Here is a 16,947-nt window from a genome sequence, read left to right as displayed (position 1 = left end):
CCTGAGATAAGCAGGCACGTGTCACCACGGTGCAGCAGGCCGCAATCTGAAGAGACATAGCGGCCACGTCAAATGACTGTTTAAGCATGGCTTCTAGCCGCCGGTCATGCATGTCCTTGAGTGCTGCTCCTCCCTCTACCGGAATAGTGGTGCGCTTGGAGACTGCGCAGACCATGGCATCCACTCTAGGGCAAGCGAGCGTGTCTTTGGTTGCTGGATCCAGGGGGTACAAGCTGGCCAAGGCCCGCCCCCCTTTTAAGGCAGACTCTGGGGTGTTCCATTCCAGGTCAATTAGCTGTTGAGCGGCTCGCAAGAGCGGGAAATGACGGGAAGTCTGTCGAAGGCCTTCCAGAAAAGGGTTCTCCTTGGGATCCCCCTGGGTTTCTAAATCCGGAATCGCCAGTTCCGCCAGGCATTGGGAGACCAGATCCGGGAGCTCCTCCATTGTGAAGAATCGTCTCATGGTTCGGTGGGGTTCTGTCCCCGGGGGGAGTTCTCCTTCTTCTAGGGGTTCGACTTCTTCTTCTGAGATGTCCGTACCCCCGAAGGTGGGACTACTTGGCGGTAAAAGCCTATGCCTAGGTCTTGAGGGGCCTGGGGCATAGGGGTCCTCCTGGGACGTATGTGGTTGGTCCGCCCGGGAATCCGTTTGCATTCGGAGAAAGGCGTGAATCCCCTTGAAGAGTTCCACCCAAGAAATAGACGAGGGGTCCACATTGAGTGGCGCTGCTTCCCTGGGAGCCTCTGGCTGAGAGGGAGTCCCGCTGGGGGTTGCTAGCTCCAGGGAGCCCCCTGAAGAGCTAGTCCCCGGCCCTGGGCGAGACTGAGCCTGTGGTGGACCTCCCAGGGCCTCCTCACATTGGGCGCATAAGGCATCGGCTTCCTGGCTGTGGGCGGCCCTGAGGTAGCATGCTGAGCAGAGGCCTAGGGATTTTACTTCCGTTATTGGAGGAGTCGAGGTTGCCTGCGCGTACATGTCTCGCTCCGGAGCGCCTGGCCGCGTGCGCGCGTATCTGTGCGCTTAGCCGGGGTTTTGGGGGTATCTGAGCGCGGGTAGTCGAGTGCGCGTAGTCCGTGCGACCGGGACTTGCGCGCGCCGCTTATGCGTCCAAGGGTTCTTGTGCGTTTAACTTACGCGCAGAAGTAGGTTTGTGCGCACAGGTAAATTTTGTGCGCTCGGCCGAGCGGCGATGTGAACGGCGAGAATAAGGCCAAGATGGCAACGGCGACCATGCGGGCAAGATGGCGACTACCTCGGAGGGTCTCCACGAGGGAAGGCCCTTGGAAATGCCGGGGTCTGGCCCTGCTAGGGGGAATCAACCCGGTGGCGCTGGCTTCGGCCGATGGCCTGCGCTCGTCCTCAATCCTCTGAGACCGGCACAAGTAAAGATTTCTACCTTACCTTATCTTCGGCGCTTCCCGGTCTCGACCCGGGCGGTCTCCGGCTGCGGGGGGAGAGGGCAACTACCTTCACCGCCGCTTTAGAGGGTGCACCCGCTGCCTCTCAGCCGCGCTCGAACTCCTCTTGCTCGAGGGCTGTAAGTCCTCGCTGCGATTCGGCCGCCGGACCGAGGCTGCCTCTATGCCGCGCCCGATCCTTTGGGGGCTAGGTCCCGCCGCGATTCGGCCGCCGGGCCGAGGATCACCTCCGAGGGATCACAGAAATCACCTCGGGAATCTCGACTGGGGGAGGGACCCGAGGGTATCACCGCAGGAGAGCGGGGCTTGACTTCAATAGAATTTTCTTCTTTAAATTTGGTTCCAACGCTCGGAGAGCGTGCAGATAGCTCCTAACTGCTATGGAGACAGAAAATACTGAGGATCTGCACTTCCTGCAGGGGTATATGTACTAGGGGCTGACGTCAGATTGAAATCTGATCCGTCTCCAACTGCTAGCACGAGTACACTATACCCATTGGTTCTGAGTCCATCTGCTACACGCTAGGAAACAGAAGTTAATACACTGGAACAGCCAAGTGGCTAACGTTCGCTTAGAGCAGAGCCTTCCAAAGTGTGTGTCGCGACACTTTAGTGTGTCGCCTGAGGTGTGCCGGTGTGTCGCGCAAGCCCGGTGCACGTGACACACCGGCAAGTGGGAGCCAATGCGGCCGCCGGTGGACCTCATCCCACTGGTGGCTGAGCACTGAAGTTTCGCTGGGCTGGGCTGTGCTGTGTGCCGGAGACACACAGCAGGAAGATCGGCAGGGCTGTGGTGGAGCTTACGTCACCACGGCCCAAAGAAAAAGGTCATGTCTAAACGTGCAGGTGCTCCGCCTCCTTTCTGCCCACGCGGCCCCAGAAGAAAAATGTTGCCGGAGCCACACGGGCAGGAAGGAGGAGGAGCATCAGCCACGTGCAGAAGTAGAGCAGCGTTGTTGCAGCGGGCGAGAAGAGGAGGAGGCCCGGTAGCAGGGTCCCCACCGTGGATCGGCCCCACGAAGAACAGGGACGCCGCTGCCGCGGATCGGCCCACGAAGATCAGGGACGCCGCTGCTGCGGATCGGCCCGCGAAGATCAGGGCCGCTGCAGAGCCCATCCTGCAGCGACCCATGAAGAGGAGCCCAGAGGTAAGAGAGAGGCTGAGGGCCCGTAGAGTGCGTGTATGAGATGAGTTGAGAGATTGTGTGCGTGTATGAGACGAGTTGAGAGATTGTGTGCGGGAGTAAGGACCTGAATGTTTGCAAAGACAGCATGTGAGAGCCTGTGTGTGTGTGAGAGAGACAGCATGAGCCAGTGAGAGCCTGTGTGTATGAATGATTGTATGAGAGAGAGCATGTGATGGTGAGAGTCTGTACTTGAGCAAGACAGCATGTGGGAGTGAGAGAGAGCCTGGGTGTGTGAGAGTCAGACAGCATGTGCAAGAGAGAGACTCTGTATGAATGATTGTATGAGAGAGAGCATGTGAGAGTGAGAGCCTGTGTGTGTGTGTGTGTGTGAGAGAGAGAGAGAAAGCATGTGAGAATGAGAACCTGACTGTATGTTTGAGGGAAGAAGATAGATGGAGAGAAAAGAAATAGAAAACAAAGACAATATGAAAGGAATTGGCAAAAAAATAAGAAAGGGGAGGTGGGAAAAAACAGCCTGTGACCAACCGATTAGAAAACTAAGATCAGACAGCAAAGGTAAAAAAAAAAAAAAAAAAAAAATTATTTTTTACTGATTGGCACATGTAATCTTTGGTAATGTGCAAGAATAGCACTTTCTCTATGCGGTTCTCACAATGTACGAGATCAACATGGAGGAAGTGGAAACCCACGGGGCCTGCACAGAGGAGGCAGCAGAATGGGCTTCAGTGCCAATAGCAGCAATCAGCGCCTCCCAAATAGCCATGCGGCATCAGTGACAGTGGCAGCAGAGGAATGAGAGAGGCTCTGAGGTTGCTGGCAAAAGAAAGAGAGGGGGTCTGCCTTTAGTGTGCATGTGTATGAATGGGAGTCTGCCTGGGGGTGTATGTGTGTGAATGCATGGGTGCCTGCCTGAGGGTGTGTCTGTGTATGAGAATGTATGGGTGTCTTCCTAAGGTTTGTATGTGTAAGAATAGGTGCCTGCCTGTGTGTGGTGTATGTGTGTGTGTGTGAGAATGAATTGGTGCCTGCCGGGGGGTCTTTGTGTGAGAATGAATGTGTGCATGCCTGGGGGATGGTGAGGGAGTGGTGTGAAAATGAATGGGAGCCTGCCTGGGGGTCAGTTTCGGTGTGTGTGTTTGTGTGAGAATGATTGGGAACTTGCCTGGGTGTGTGTGTTTGTGTGTATGTGAGGGAGCCAGAGAGAGTGAGAGCATGTGTGTGTATGAGAAAATCCAGGGGAGTAAGAGTTTGTGGGGGGGGGGTGTGTGTGGAGGGGGAGAGAGTGTGTCAGTGTCTGTGAGAGCAAGAAGTTATGGTGGGTGTAAGAGCATGAATATGTATGTATGTGACAGTGTATGTGTGTGAGAGAATGGACATGGGAGTATGTGTGAGAGAGAGAGGATAACCTCCTAATCCTCGACAGTATCAGGGTGACTGGAAATCAAGAGCTCCCACGTATGGCCAGCAAGGGCTTTTTAAAATCCTTATTAGTTTTAATTATTCGGTGTTATTTGATATATGTGCTGTTTTTAAATATTTTATTGGGAATTGGGAAATTGTAAAAAATGTATATGATTTTAATTAATAGAAATTCTATTTATCAGTAGTTTTAAAATATTCTTTTATTAGTATGGTTTTACTATTATAACTGATGCTTTAGGTTTCTTGATTTTATTTGTTTTATGAGGAATGGTGGTTCTGTTTTTCCATTGTTAATACAGAGTCTGGCTTCTTGGGGTTTCCATTTCAGTTTTTGTCTTATTTGTGCTCCTTTATTTTGTATTCTGTATTTGGTGAGGGTCTGTCACTGCTCTGTGTGTGTGATCATGATGAGAGATTCTGCTAGCATAGGGATCTATAGCAATCTGGTTTGTTTTGTTTCCTCAGTAGGTGGTGTATTGGTATTCTAGGACCCAGTGTAATATTTACCCTTGCTTTTTCACAGGTAGGGTTATTGTTGTTTGAGTCCTTGGTGTTATTACTGTTGTGTTACAATGGGATTGCAGTATAGATTTTGAGTGTCTTTTTTGCAGGGTTTTGTGTCAGTTCACAATGTGCCTGGCAGTGGAAGGTGTTTGTGCTGCTGTTACTGTGAGGTGACACCAGAATTTGAAAATATCTTTTAGTATGATGAGCTGTAAGGGAAACATCCAAGCTCCATTGTTTGGGGGAATTTCAGTGGATGCACAGAGTTACAGAACTGGAGGTGCAGGATTTATATTGACATTCTGTCCCTTCTTATAAATTCCAGACTTCACTCTCATAGCCATATAGAATTAGTAGAATTAGTTGAATGAGGCTATCAAATAATTATATAGTGTGAAACTGGCCAGCTTTTTAAAATTACGCAGAAGACCCTTTGGACTTTCTTATTAACACCAAATATTCAAAATCTGTGTTCATCCCATCAAGCTCATATATCTCATTAAAGAGGTAAATTGAATAACACAATAACTTTGTTTTATTGTTATTCATAAATCAGAACAATAACATTAATCTTGGAATATTATATATTTTTAATATAAATGAAAAGTTTTCACAAGAAAAGTTGTGTCGTGAAACATTTTATTATGTATGTATTTAAGGAAACATACATAAATTGTCGAAATAAATTTCGTTCGTTTAACCTTTATCCTCTGGTTTGCTAGTAGACTGAATTACTGTGTCCCGAAATTATGTTTGTCTAAAAAGTGTGTCACCAACATGAAAAGTTTGGAAAGCTCTGGCTTAGAGACTGGCAAACCTGGGGCATTGGAACTGAAGAAAGAAACTGTTGCAAACTACGTTTCAGAGACTGAGTCCTTTGAATATAATAAGCCAAAGCCCTTTTGCAGTCCAAAGTGTGCAGGATTTTTCTCTTTCTGTGAAATCTGGCTATGGGAAAAAAGTGGGTACGGTGATTGTCTGGTTCAGATGGAACACTAACTATTTTAGGGAAAAACTCTGTGTTGGTTCTTAAGGTGCCCTTACCATGGTAGAACTGTAGGTATGGAGAGTAGTGTACTATGGCTTGTAACTCACTGACTTCTTGCTGATGTGACAGCTACCAGAAATAATACTTTCCATGTCAGAAATTTCATTGAGGTGGCATGCAACAGTTCAAATGGTGGATGCATGAGTTTTTCCAAAACTATCAGATCGATACTCTAAAACCGCGGCAGAAAGAGTGCGGCATTGCCAGGCGCACCCTTCCTCCCCGCACGCACAGTTCTCTTGACCTAGCGCCTGATACTCTCTTCTAATTGCATGCAAATGCATGCCGCGGCTGTGAAGCGTTAGGGAAGAGTTAGGCCCGCGCAACCCATTTTACTGTATAGGCGCTTAATACAGCGCCTATACAGTAACCTGGGTGCGCTGGTACCTGTCATTTCAAATGTCATTTCAAATGACAAGCACCAGGAAGTGTAAAAAACAAAAAACCAAAAATATGTAAAAACCTGAATGTTATAAAAAAAAAATAAAAATTTTTAAATACCTGTCACTTTCCGAATCGTGCGGTCATCCAGGCAGCTGCGGGAGCCGGAGGGCTGCGTGGGTCCAGGCGGCCGGCGGCGGGAGCCGGGTGTTCGATCGAGGCCGCGGGCGGGTGGGCGCGTGTTCGATCGAGGGCCGCGGGCGGGTGGGCGCCTGTTCATCCAGGCGGCGGGGGCGGGTGGGCGCGCGTTGGTTTCAGGCGGGCGGCGGCAGCGGGATCCGGGGGCGGGTGGGCGCGTGTTCAATCGAGGCCGCGGGGCGGGTGGACGCCTGTTCATCCAGGCGGCGGGGGCAGGTGGGCGCGCGTTGGTTTCAGGCGGGCGGGCGGCGGCGGGATCCGGGGGGCGGGTGGGCGCGTGTTCAATCTAGGCCGCGGGCCGGGTCGCACAGGCGCGCATTCATTCAGGCGGAGGGAGCCGGCGGCGAAAGCGGCCTCCGGCAGCCCCCACCAGCAGTGAATGAATGCGCGCCTGTGCGACCCGTGCGATTCGGTGCTCCAGGCAGTCACATGCCGTGACGTCACGCCTTGAGCGCCGAATCGCACGGGTCGCACAGGCGCGCATTCATTCACTGCTGGTGGGGGCTGCCGGAGGCCGCTTTCGCCGCCAGCTCCTCCGCCTGGATGAATGCGCGCCTGTGCGACCCCGCCCACCCGCCCCCCGGATGCCGCCGCCCGCCTGAAACCAACGCGCGCCCACCCGCCCCCGCCGCCTGGATGAACAGGCGCCCGCCCACCCGCGGCCTCGATCGAACACGCGCCCACCCGCCCGCAGCCTCGATCGAACACCCGGCTCCCGCCGCCGGCCGCCTGGACCCACGCAGCCCTCCGGCTCCCGCCGCTGCCTGGATGACCGCACGATTCGGAAAGTGACAGGTATTTAAAAATTTATTTTTTTTTCTGACAGGTTTTTATGTTTCCCACAGCATTACATTTTCTCAATCATCTCTGTATCGCTTTTTTTTTTTTATTGTTTTTTATTGTGTTTGAGTATCTTAAGTGGTGTCGATGGATTTGTTACAAGACTCACAGTCCTAACACCTACTAGGGGGAGGCGGTAAACTAACACGTTAAGGCCGCGGCAAAATAGCGGGTTACTAAGGAGATAATATCAGCGCCCATTACAGTATCAGAGGGGAATAGCTAATTCCTTCATTATACAGCTAATTCGTTCATTTACACATCATATACATGCTGCGTGCGGAAAGGGTTGTGTGTCTATTTTTAAGAAGCGCTACGGACGCATGAAACTGGAGACTGTATCGCTGGATCGCCTTACTCGTCTGTATTGTGCGCTCCCAGCACGTTACAGACGGGAAATCTTCAACCGCACGTTACTGTATCGACCTGTATGTTAATGTCCCAAGAAACCACTAGTTTTGTAACCAGAGGGCGAAATCTTATTGCTCACGCATGAAACAAGATATTAACAGATGCATAGATATGGTTTTCCCATTCAAGGAAAAGTGGTATGCTGCTATACTACTCAAGTGAATTTGAAAGGACGTTATTGCTAGTCCAGTGGAAAACAGTAAGTGGAGATATTGAATAATTTGTTGTGGAGAGCTATAGAACTGTTCTATCACTGTAGCTTTACACCAGCTGGAGTATCTACTCCATTTTCCTGCATAATTTTTCCATGTAGATAGTTTTCTGGCAGAAATAAGAATATGTTCAATATCTGCTGGAAGAGAGAGGTGACTTAAGGCCTTCCTTTCAATCTCCATGCTTTCAGATGCAAAGAGTATTGTAGGAGGTGAAGTAGTATGCCCCTTTCCTGTGATATAAGATACTCTCGGTTTCCTAATTATATCGGTGTTTGAATTGTCAAATGTACGAGATAGGCATACCATGACTGACTGGTTCACGCTGATCCAATGAGAAAGAGATCAGATTCATCTGCTATGCACTTCTGAACTACCCTTCCTAATAGGTATTACTGGGTAAGCATGTAACAGGTTGTCTGTCCACGGAAGTAGAAATGCATCTTGAGCTATTCTGCGAGAGCTGGGGTAGATAGAGCAGAAATATGGTAGTTTCATGCTAGCTTCCATTGCAAAGAGAGCTATGTAGGGCAATCTTATTTTCTGAAAAGGGCATTCTCTACCTTTTGGTTCAATTCCCACTCGTGGGGGTGGAAAATTCAGCTGAGCCTGTCTGCCTCTGTGTTTCTTATTACCGGAAGATAGGTTGCTTGCAGCTAGATGGAATGGTTCAATGCCCATTCTAGAATCAGAAATGCTTCCTTTCAAAGTATCCGGGAACCTGACCCTCCTTCTTGGTTTATGTAAAACATGGCTACTTGGTTGTCCGTGTAGACCATTACTCTCTTCCCAGTGAGAATATGAGCGAAATTACGGATTACATTCCTTATAGCCCTCAAATCCAGTAGATTTATCCTGCAGGTGTTTTTCCTGCGGTGACCAAATCCCTTGACTTTTCAGGTGCAGTACATGTGCACTCAAGCCGTGAGTGGATGCATCTGTTGTCATTAGTGATTTGATATATCTGCGATCAAAACGGAGCTCTCATCTGCAGAACTCGGGTTGAGAGCCACCAATCTATATCTGAGGTCATCGAGGGAGACGGTATAACTTGATGGGCTGTTTGTGTTGAGATCACTGATCTCAACACAAACAGCCCATCACTGATCTTTTAGTCCCCACTGAAGGCAACGTATGTGAAGACATATGTGTGGAACTACAAATATGGCTGCTGCCATGTGACCCAATATTTTTATCATTTGTCGAGCTGAGGTACTTAAAAGTCTTTAACGTGGAGGCCAGTTTCTTAAAGGTCTGGGTTCATTCCAGTGGAAAGAAGGCTGTGCAGAGTTTGGTGATTATTAATGCTCCAATAAACTGAAGGATTTGGGTAGGAACTTGGTGCGATTTTTCGTAGTTGATTATGAATCCCAGTTTGTCCAAGCAGATTATGGTCTGCTGTAGGTGTGAAAGAAGTAATTTTGGTTTTGAGGAGACTAGCAGCCACTCATCCAGGTAGGGAAAAATCTTGATGCCTTTTCTGCGAAGATGGGCCACAACCACTGCTAAACATTTTGTGAAAACCCTGGGTGCTGAGGATAGGCCAAATGGAAATACCTTGTATTGGTAATACATACTATTCACTTGAAATCAAAGGTACTTGTGTGAGGTCGGGTCATTGGGATGTCGGAATATGCATCTTTGAGATCCAAGGAGCACATCCAATCATTGGGTTGCAGAAATGGAAGAATGGTTTTGAGAGATGTCACCTTGAACTTTTTTTTTTTTAATAAACCTGTTCAAAGCCCATAGATCTACTATAGGTCTGAGACTCCCTCTTTTCTTGGGTATGAGGAAGTATTGGGAGTAAAAGCCATGGTTGTGTTGCCAGCGAGACAGCTGTTGAATGGCATTTTGGTCTAGAAGTAACTGTACTTCCTTTTGAAGTAGATCCATGTTTGTGTGATCTTTTTGTGGATGAACCTGGTGGGGTAGGCATGGAGGTACACAAAAGTTCAGTTGATATCCATTCTTCACAATACTGAGGACCCAACGGTCTGATGTTATGGAGGACTATTCCTGGAAGGGCAAGTTTATTCTTCCCCCCACTGCTGGTGTTGGCTGTGGCCTTGTTTCACTCAAAAAGTTTGCTGATGTTTCTGGCTTGGGCCTTCTACCTGTTTTTGCTGGCACAGTGTTCTTTGGTGATTTTTCTTGCCGATTATTCTTCTCTCTATGCAGCCCTGCATTCTCTTGGCTTTAGCTATCGCCTTGTCACATTGCTTCGCCAACTTAAGATCACAGTACACTATCACGCCAAGATCCTTCTCTTGGTCCTTGCACATCAGTCTTTCACCCCATTCATAAACAGCTCTTCTGGATTACTGCACCCCAGATGCATGACACTGCACTTCCTGGCATTGAATCCCAGCTGCCAAATCTTCAACTCTTCAAGCTTTCTTAAATCACTTTTCATTCTCTCTCTTCTTCCTTCAAGCATATCCACTTTGCTGCAGATCTTAATATCAACTGCAAACAGACAAATGTTACCTTCTATCCCCTTCCACAATGTCACTCAAAAAGATATTGAACGGAACCGGTCCCAACACCAATCCCTGTAGCACTCCGCTTAACATGGCTCTCTTCAGAGCAGGTTCCATTTATCATTATACACTGTCTCCTATTGGTCAACCAGTTTGTAATTCTCACCAACACCTTGGCGATAACTCCCAAGCATCTCATTTTATTCACAAGCCTCCTATGCAGGACTACATCAAAAGCTTTGCTGAAATTCAAATAGATCACCCTGACAGCCCCACTGATATTGAAGGCTGTGTCCATCCATGAGGTTCAGAGGTCCTCGATGCAGATGCCTCTAAATGCCGATCCGGATGGATTGGTCTTCTCTGGCCCAAAGAGGTGCTCCATGTTTGCGAGCCAGATCTTGTGACCTTCGTGGTCACCCTGACACACTTGCAACCCCGGACGTTGGGCGATGCTCCAAGACAGGGGACACGTATCATGGGGGATCATGATAGATATGGGCCTCATACCCCTGGGGCACCACTTAAAACCTGAAGTGGTGAAGTGTAGTCACAAAATAAGAAGCATGAGAGCAAAATCGATGGCAGTGTCTGTTGATGGCCAGCGAGCACTGAGCACCTCACCGCCCCGAGGAAATAGACAACAAAAATAAACTTACCAATAAATGTCAAAAAAACCTATCTACAACACAAACGGGAGAACTGGGGGGCACCCTGTGTTGACTGTGCAAGGCAACAAAAAAGAAACTGTGAAAAATAAAATGTTTAGAAAAGTAGGCCAAAATGTTTTGGCAAAATGAGGCTCTCACCCGAATGCGAGACAATACGATGGAGAGGATCCCGCGTGGATGCGTGCCTGAGCATGTTCAATGAGGTTCAAAGTTGTAGAAACTGATATAAGTTTTCTGTGCCAGACTCCATTCAAAGTTGCCCATGTGGACTACCATCCTGCTTGTCCACAGAGAATAATCTCTGCCATTTTCTGTGCAAAGCCCGCAAAGGAGAGGTCCTCCAGTGAAGACTCTCTGGTGGAGGAGAGGGGTCAGAATGGAGACCTGTCCATTCCTCTTCTCCAGAGACATCTCCAGATCTGTAACGGCACCCCAATGAGTATTCTGAGTCAGAACCTGGCTGGTACACTGCTGATGAAGACCAGATGGTGCCCATCCCGCAGGTGAGGCTTGCCTGTTGAAACATGAAGTCTAGGAAATCCTCTGCCTTAGGAAGACTTCCCTTTACTGGCCCACCACACCGATGGGCTGGAGATCATCATCTGCCATTGACGCAGATTCCCCTTTGGGAACAGGCATTTATATGAACACTAGTACAAGGCTGCTGGGCAGATGCAAGGACTTAAGCAGCAGCTGGACACTAACCTGTATCAACTAAGTAATTGAAACGTGCACTCTTAACACCTCTATATGTAACAGGTACAGTTCAGTCTTCGCCCTTACTACTTTTAAAATGAGTCCAAAACCTCCCATTCTACAGCTATCGTATCCTTAAGCAGTTGGAGGAGGGGGGGGGGGGACACCATCTACAAGGCTCTCTTATCCCAGTTAAAATAGGTTTTTTCTTAGCAGTCTCCTCTGACAAACTGTCCATAAACCCCAACATGGTTCTCACCTTTTCAATTAAGGGAAGTATTTCTCCCTTGCAAAACAGCATCCCCATAGTTTAGTCCTCCTCTAAACAGAAAATCTCTCTTTTTTCCATCTCTATAGAGGCAGATGTACTCGGTTTCCTACCACCCTCCTCCCTAGGCTCCCAAACAGACTCAAAAGGAGTCCTGCTCCCAGTGACTGAACCCACTAAATTCCTTCCCCAGGAGAAGAAAGAAGAGGCGCTGTCACTTGTTGCATAGAGCAATATGTTTTATGCATCAAAACAAAGTCCACTGAAAAGAGATCCCTCCTTTATTAGCACCGATTTCCTCTTGCAGGTGCTGCAGTAAATTTGTGGCTTCTCAGTGGCCGCTGTTTCAAAATGACTTTCCCGCTGGTGGGCATACTGCTTTCATGGGCTTCCCTTTGTTTTCAGTCCCAAGCATGAAAAGAGTCTGCACACATTCCCCAATCAGGGTGCACTACAAAATCAAATCCCTGTTGCTGACAGCCAAATCCCATACACTTTTTCCCCTTCTCTGCAGACATAGTGCAAAAGGGAAAAGCTATTTTGCCTGCACTCAAGACCTACAATCTCTAGCTCCAATGCTAATTTGGGTCTTTCAGCTCAAAGGAGTCCTGTGATTTTTTTTTTTTTTTTTTTAAAGCTTGGAACTAGTGCAAGACTGCACCTCTGGAGCCAGACCCTTGCCACAAAAGCAACTCCCAGGTCATCAGTTGACCCAACTCCCCTTCCTGGAGTTGGTTCCTCAAGGGGAGGAGGATAACCACCTGACCATCACCGGAAGCCCCTTAAATCTTGGGCCAGCCCTTCTCAGGGAAAGTAGACCTTAGAGAAAATAAATTCTGTGTCTCGGGTCTCAAATCCTATCCTGCAGCTCCAACAACCCGTCCCCATCTGCTGGAGACAGAGAAATACTAAGGACCTTGCTGCTCCAACTTATAAGGGAAGCAAAGGCTACTTGGGAAGTTTTTCTCTGTTTCCATATACTGGGGGGTGAGGGGAGTAACTTACTAGGCTGGATTGGTCTGATATGGACGCTAAGTAAACAGGATTTGTGCACCTAAGTCGCTTTGAAAATCAAGCCCTAAATGTATATATACTGCAGTCCAAAATACCTGAAGCAATTATCTTGCTAGAAGAAAAATAAAATGCAAAATTTAAGTGCTGAAGGGGATAAAACCTGTCAACTTACCAGTAACTACTATGCTGCTCATATTAGAATTTGGGCCGTTAAGCACACCTCCAGAAAGAAGTTCGTCAGATCCCCTCTAAAATAAAAGAAAAAAAATGCAAGATCTAGTTTTACTTAAATGAGAAAGAACGTTACTAGAACAGGTTAAATTGTGAAATATGAGATATAGTGCCAAAAGAGACTGTTCTTAAAACATTGATTTATCTCTGATCTATAGGAAAGGCGAGAAATTTCAGGCCTAACTGCACTAGCAAAAAAAATAAGAAAAGTTTACCCATGACAGCCTTGCTCACTTTGATGAGCCTTTTGTGCTTGTAGATGCCACTACCAAGTTAAGGCAGAAGAAGGTAAAGATACACCTTTTTTAAGTGCATCTACCATACTACACAGATCCATCAGTATAAAAAATAACCCTTGCAATTTCTATATCCTTGTGTCTTCAATAAACTGGTGAGTACTAACCAGCTACCTCTCCTTTAGGGTGTTCTTTCCCTTTTCCCATTTTTTTCTTCCAACAATCTCCCATTTCCTTCCCTCGTCTTTTCAAATTACATTGTCTCTGACCTACTTGAGATTTGCCTGTGTTCTTTCATCCTCTACTAGCTACTCAGCTTTTCTCCCGTATAATGATGTGGCAACCCCCAACCTTCCATTTCCTGACGGTCACATATGTTCTATTCCATCTCTTTGCGTTCTCTATTTCCTCCCTTCTTGTGCTATTTATGGTGAAAAATGGCACCAATATTTCAGGTTCCAAAAAACAATAAGGGAGACAATCTATAAGAGCCAGGAAGCTAGTAAAAAGCATAGTTCTTAAAAGTCTTAGCTCTTAAGTTATATTTATTAGGGAGATAAAGGATGAAACAATAGTGATAAAATCAAAATGACAAACCAGGTCTTTAAAATCATGAGGTCTTTAAAATCATGAGAGGTCTTGAATGAGTAGATGTGAATCGGTTATTTACTCTTTTGGGTAATAGAAGGACTACGGGGTACTCCATGAAGTTAGCAAGTAGCACATTTGGGTTTTCAAAAAGGTTTGGATAACTTCTTGGAGGAGAAGTCCATTAACTGCTATTAATCAAGTTGATTAAGGGAATGGCCACTGCTATTACTGGCATCAGTAGCATGGGATCTTCTTAGTGTTAGGGTACTTGCCAGGATCTTGTGGCCTGGTTTGGCCTTTGTTGGAAACAGGATGCTGGGCTTGATGGACTCTTGGTCTGACCCAGCACGGCAATTTCTTATGTTCAGGTATGAATAATCCAAAATGCCCAACTCTGGCCAATTGAACTACAAACAGCGTTAACAGTTTGTTAAAGATTTAATGGAAGATCACAAACCTAAAAAAGGTAGCAGACTTGGGTTGTGGTGAATGCTCATGGCTATGGCAGCTGAAGTTCTGCAATTCAATTGAGGTACTTGCAGGAATAGATATCAATGAAGATGTGATGAAGGAGAAAATATGCCTTTCAAAGTGAATATTAGTACAGTAATGCTGAATTGAAGGAATCGGTGATAAAAGCAAGTTTGCTTACCGTAAACGGTGTTTCCCTAGATAGCAGGATGAAGTAGCCATTCTGTCTGGGAGCGTCTCATGACCGGTCAGTAGACGGAGTTTTCTCAGTTAGTACAGAGTTTTGAACTCTGTACAGCTGCGTGGTGAGCTTCTCGAGCGATTGCCTTGTTACCTCAGTCTCTTGTAGCCAAGCGAGATGTATGTGGAAAAAACGTTTTTTGGTAGAATCTGTAGACTGTCTAGGGAGGTGGGAAGCGATCGCATGGCTAATTCATCCTGCTATCTACGGAAACACCATTTACGATAAGCAAACTTACTTTTTCCCGTCGATAGCAGGGCTGAATTAACCATGCTGTCTGGGAGTCCCAAGCTCCCGGGTTGTGTCCATATAGTAAGTTTTTATGAGTTGAGGACACTACTCTTCAATAAAGGCAGACAGTCTCAATTTGTATTTAGGGTTGACAGACCTGCCGAACCCAGAGCTGCATCGGAAGATGCTTGCTATCCGATACAGTAGTGAGATGTGAAAGTATGAAGAGAAGACCAAGTTGCAGCCTTGCAGATGTCCAGTAGGGGAACTATTCTTAAATGCGCAACAGATGCTGCTGTTGCTCGTATCTGGTGTGCTTTTGGTTTGTTGCTCAAAATAATAGAATGTTTATTGTAGCAGAATTCAATGCATTGAGATAGCCAACTAGCAATGGTTCTTTTGGAGACAGGCTGGTTTGGATTATTAGGATTAAAGGAGAGGGACAATTCAGATGGTCTTCCTTGAGATTGAGTCCTTTGTTTGTAATAAGCTAATGCTCTTTTACAGTCTAAAGAGTACAGAAGCTTGTCTCGGTCATTATGATGAGGTTTAGGTTTGAAGTTTGGCAATGTAATTGACTGGTTTATGTAGAAGGTCGATACTACTTTAGGAAGGAAAGTAGGATGAGGCCGAAGAGTAACCTTATCGTAAAATTCTAAATAAGGAGAATAGTGAACCAAGGGTTGTAGCTCACTTACTCTCCGTGCTGATGTGACAGCCATTAGAGATATTGTTTTCCACGTTAGGTATTTAATGTGGCATGAATCTAATGGCTCGAAAGGAGGCAGCATTAGTTGTTCAAGGACTATATTGAGATTCCATGGTATAGGTGGCTTTGACACCGGTGACCGTAGATGTAGCATACCCCGCATGAATTTGGAAATCAATGGATGGCTGGAAATGGGAAGCCAGTATGAGAGTGGTGGAAAGCTGCAATAGTGCTAACATGCACACGAACGGAAGCCAATGCTAGACCAGCAAGGTAGAGTGTATGGAGATACTCTAGAAGTTGCGTGGCTGTTAATAAGAACGGATCTAGTTGTCGCGGTTTGCACCAGTCCATGTAACGATGACACTTTCCTGCATAGTTACGTCAGGTTGAAGGTTTCCTAGATGCAATGAGAATGTCTTCAAGTTAAGATGGCAGACCCAGGTGGCTTAATAAATGCCTTTCAAACTCCAAGCTGTCAGGTGGAGGGATTGGTGCATTGGATGAAGGAGGGACCCCCCCTTCCTGAGTTAAGACGTGGATGGTTCTCCAGTGGAATTGGTGGGTGAATGGAGAGCCGCATCAGATACGGATACCAGGGCTGCCTTGGCCATGCTGGAGCTATGAGGATCATATCCGCTGTGTCTCAGATGCATTTCTGAATTGTCCTTGATATTAACGAAATGGGAGGGTAAGCGTAGAGCAAGCTCTCCGTCCATGGGATGAGAAAGGCATCTGGAGCATGATGAAGTTTGCTCGGGTAAATGGAGCAAAATGCTTGTGTTTGACGGTTGCTCTCTGTGGCATAGAGATCTATTATCGGGTTGCCCGAGCGTTGAAAGATCCTTGTTGCTACTTTTGGATTCAAAGTCCATTCGCGTGGATGAAAAATTCTGCTGAGGCGATCCGCCGTGACGTTGTCTAAACCTGGAAGGTAAGTGGCTTGCATTGAAACTTTGTTTGCTATTGTCCATGTCGTATCAGAAGTGTTTCCCGAAAGAGGATCCATGAACCTGACCCTCCTTCCTTGTTTATGTAGAACATGGCGACCTGGTTGTCTGTGTATACCATGAGATGCTTGCCAAGAATTTGAGGAGAGAAGGTTTAAAGCGCTTTCCAGATGGCTCGAAGTTCCAGGAGGTTGATCTGTTGTGTGCTCTCCTGAGGAGACCAGAGACCTTGAGTCTTTAGATTGCTCAGATGAGCTCCCCAGCCCCTCCTGGATGCATCCGTTGTGAGCGTAAGTTGATGAGGAGGTAACCGGAAAGGTGCTCCCGAGGTCAGGTTGTTGGTGTTTTTCCACCATCGAATGTCGATGCGCATTTGAGTCGTAAGTTGTATCCTGGTTGAGAGGGGTTGAAAGTATTGAGACCATTGATACTTTAGTCCCCATTGTAGGCGGCGCATGTGTAGTCTGGTGTAGGGAACTACATGGATAGCTGCCTCCATGTGACCAAGTAACTGGAGGACTTGACGTACCGAAGAGCAAAATTGCTTACCTTGTAATATGTGTTATCCCAGG

At 47.1% G+C, this 16,947-nt stretch overlaps 1 protein-coding gene across 6 annotated transcripts in view; it reads right to left on the bottom strand.

Moving 5' to 3' along the window:
* The window catches only part of PTBP2 (polypyrimidine tract binding protein 2), a 308,274-nt gene that overhangs the window by 167,824 nt on the left and 123,503 nt on the right, over nucleotides 1-16,947 (bottom strand). For all 6 annotated transcript variants that reach the window (XM_029618929.1, XM_029618930.1, XM_029618933.1 and 3 more), the window contains one exon: nucleotides 12,888-12,963. In XM_029618929.1, coding sequence (XP_029474789.1) covers nucleotides 12,888-12,963 — 76 coding nt within the window. The remainder of the gene's footprint in view (nucleotides 1-12,887; nucleotides 12,964-16,947) is intronic.

Source organism: Rhinatrema bivittatum, chromosome 10, assembly GCF_901001135.1.
Source record: "Rhinatrema bivittatum chromosome 10, aRhiBiv1.1, whole genome shotgun sequence".
Lineage (NCBI taxonomy): Eukaryota > Metazoa > Chordata > Amphibia > Gymnophiona > Rhinatrematidae > Rhinatrema > Rhinatrema bivittatum.
This window is presented reverse-complemented; position numbering and strand designations above follow the sequence as displayed.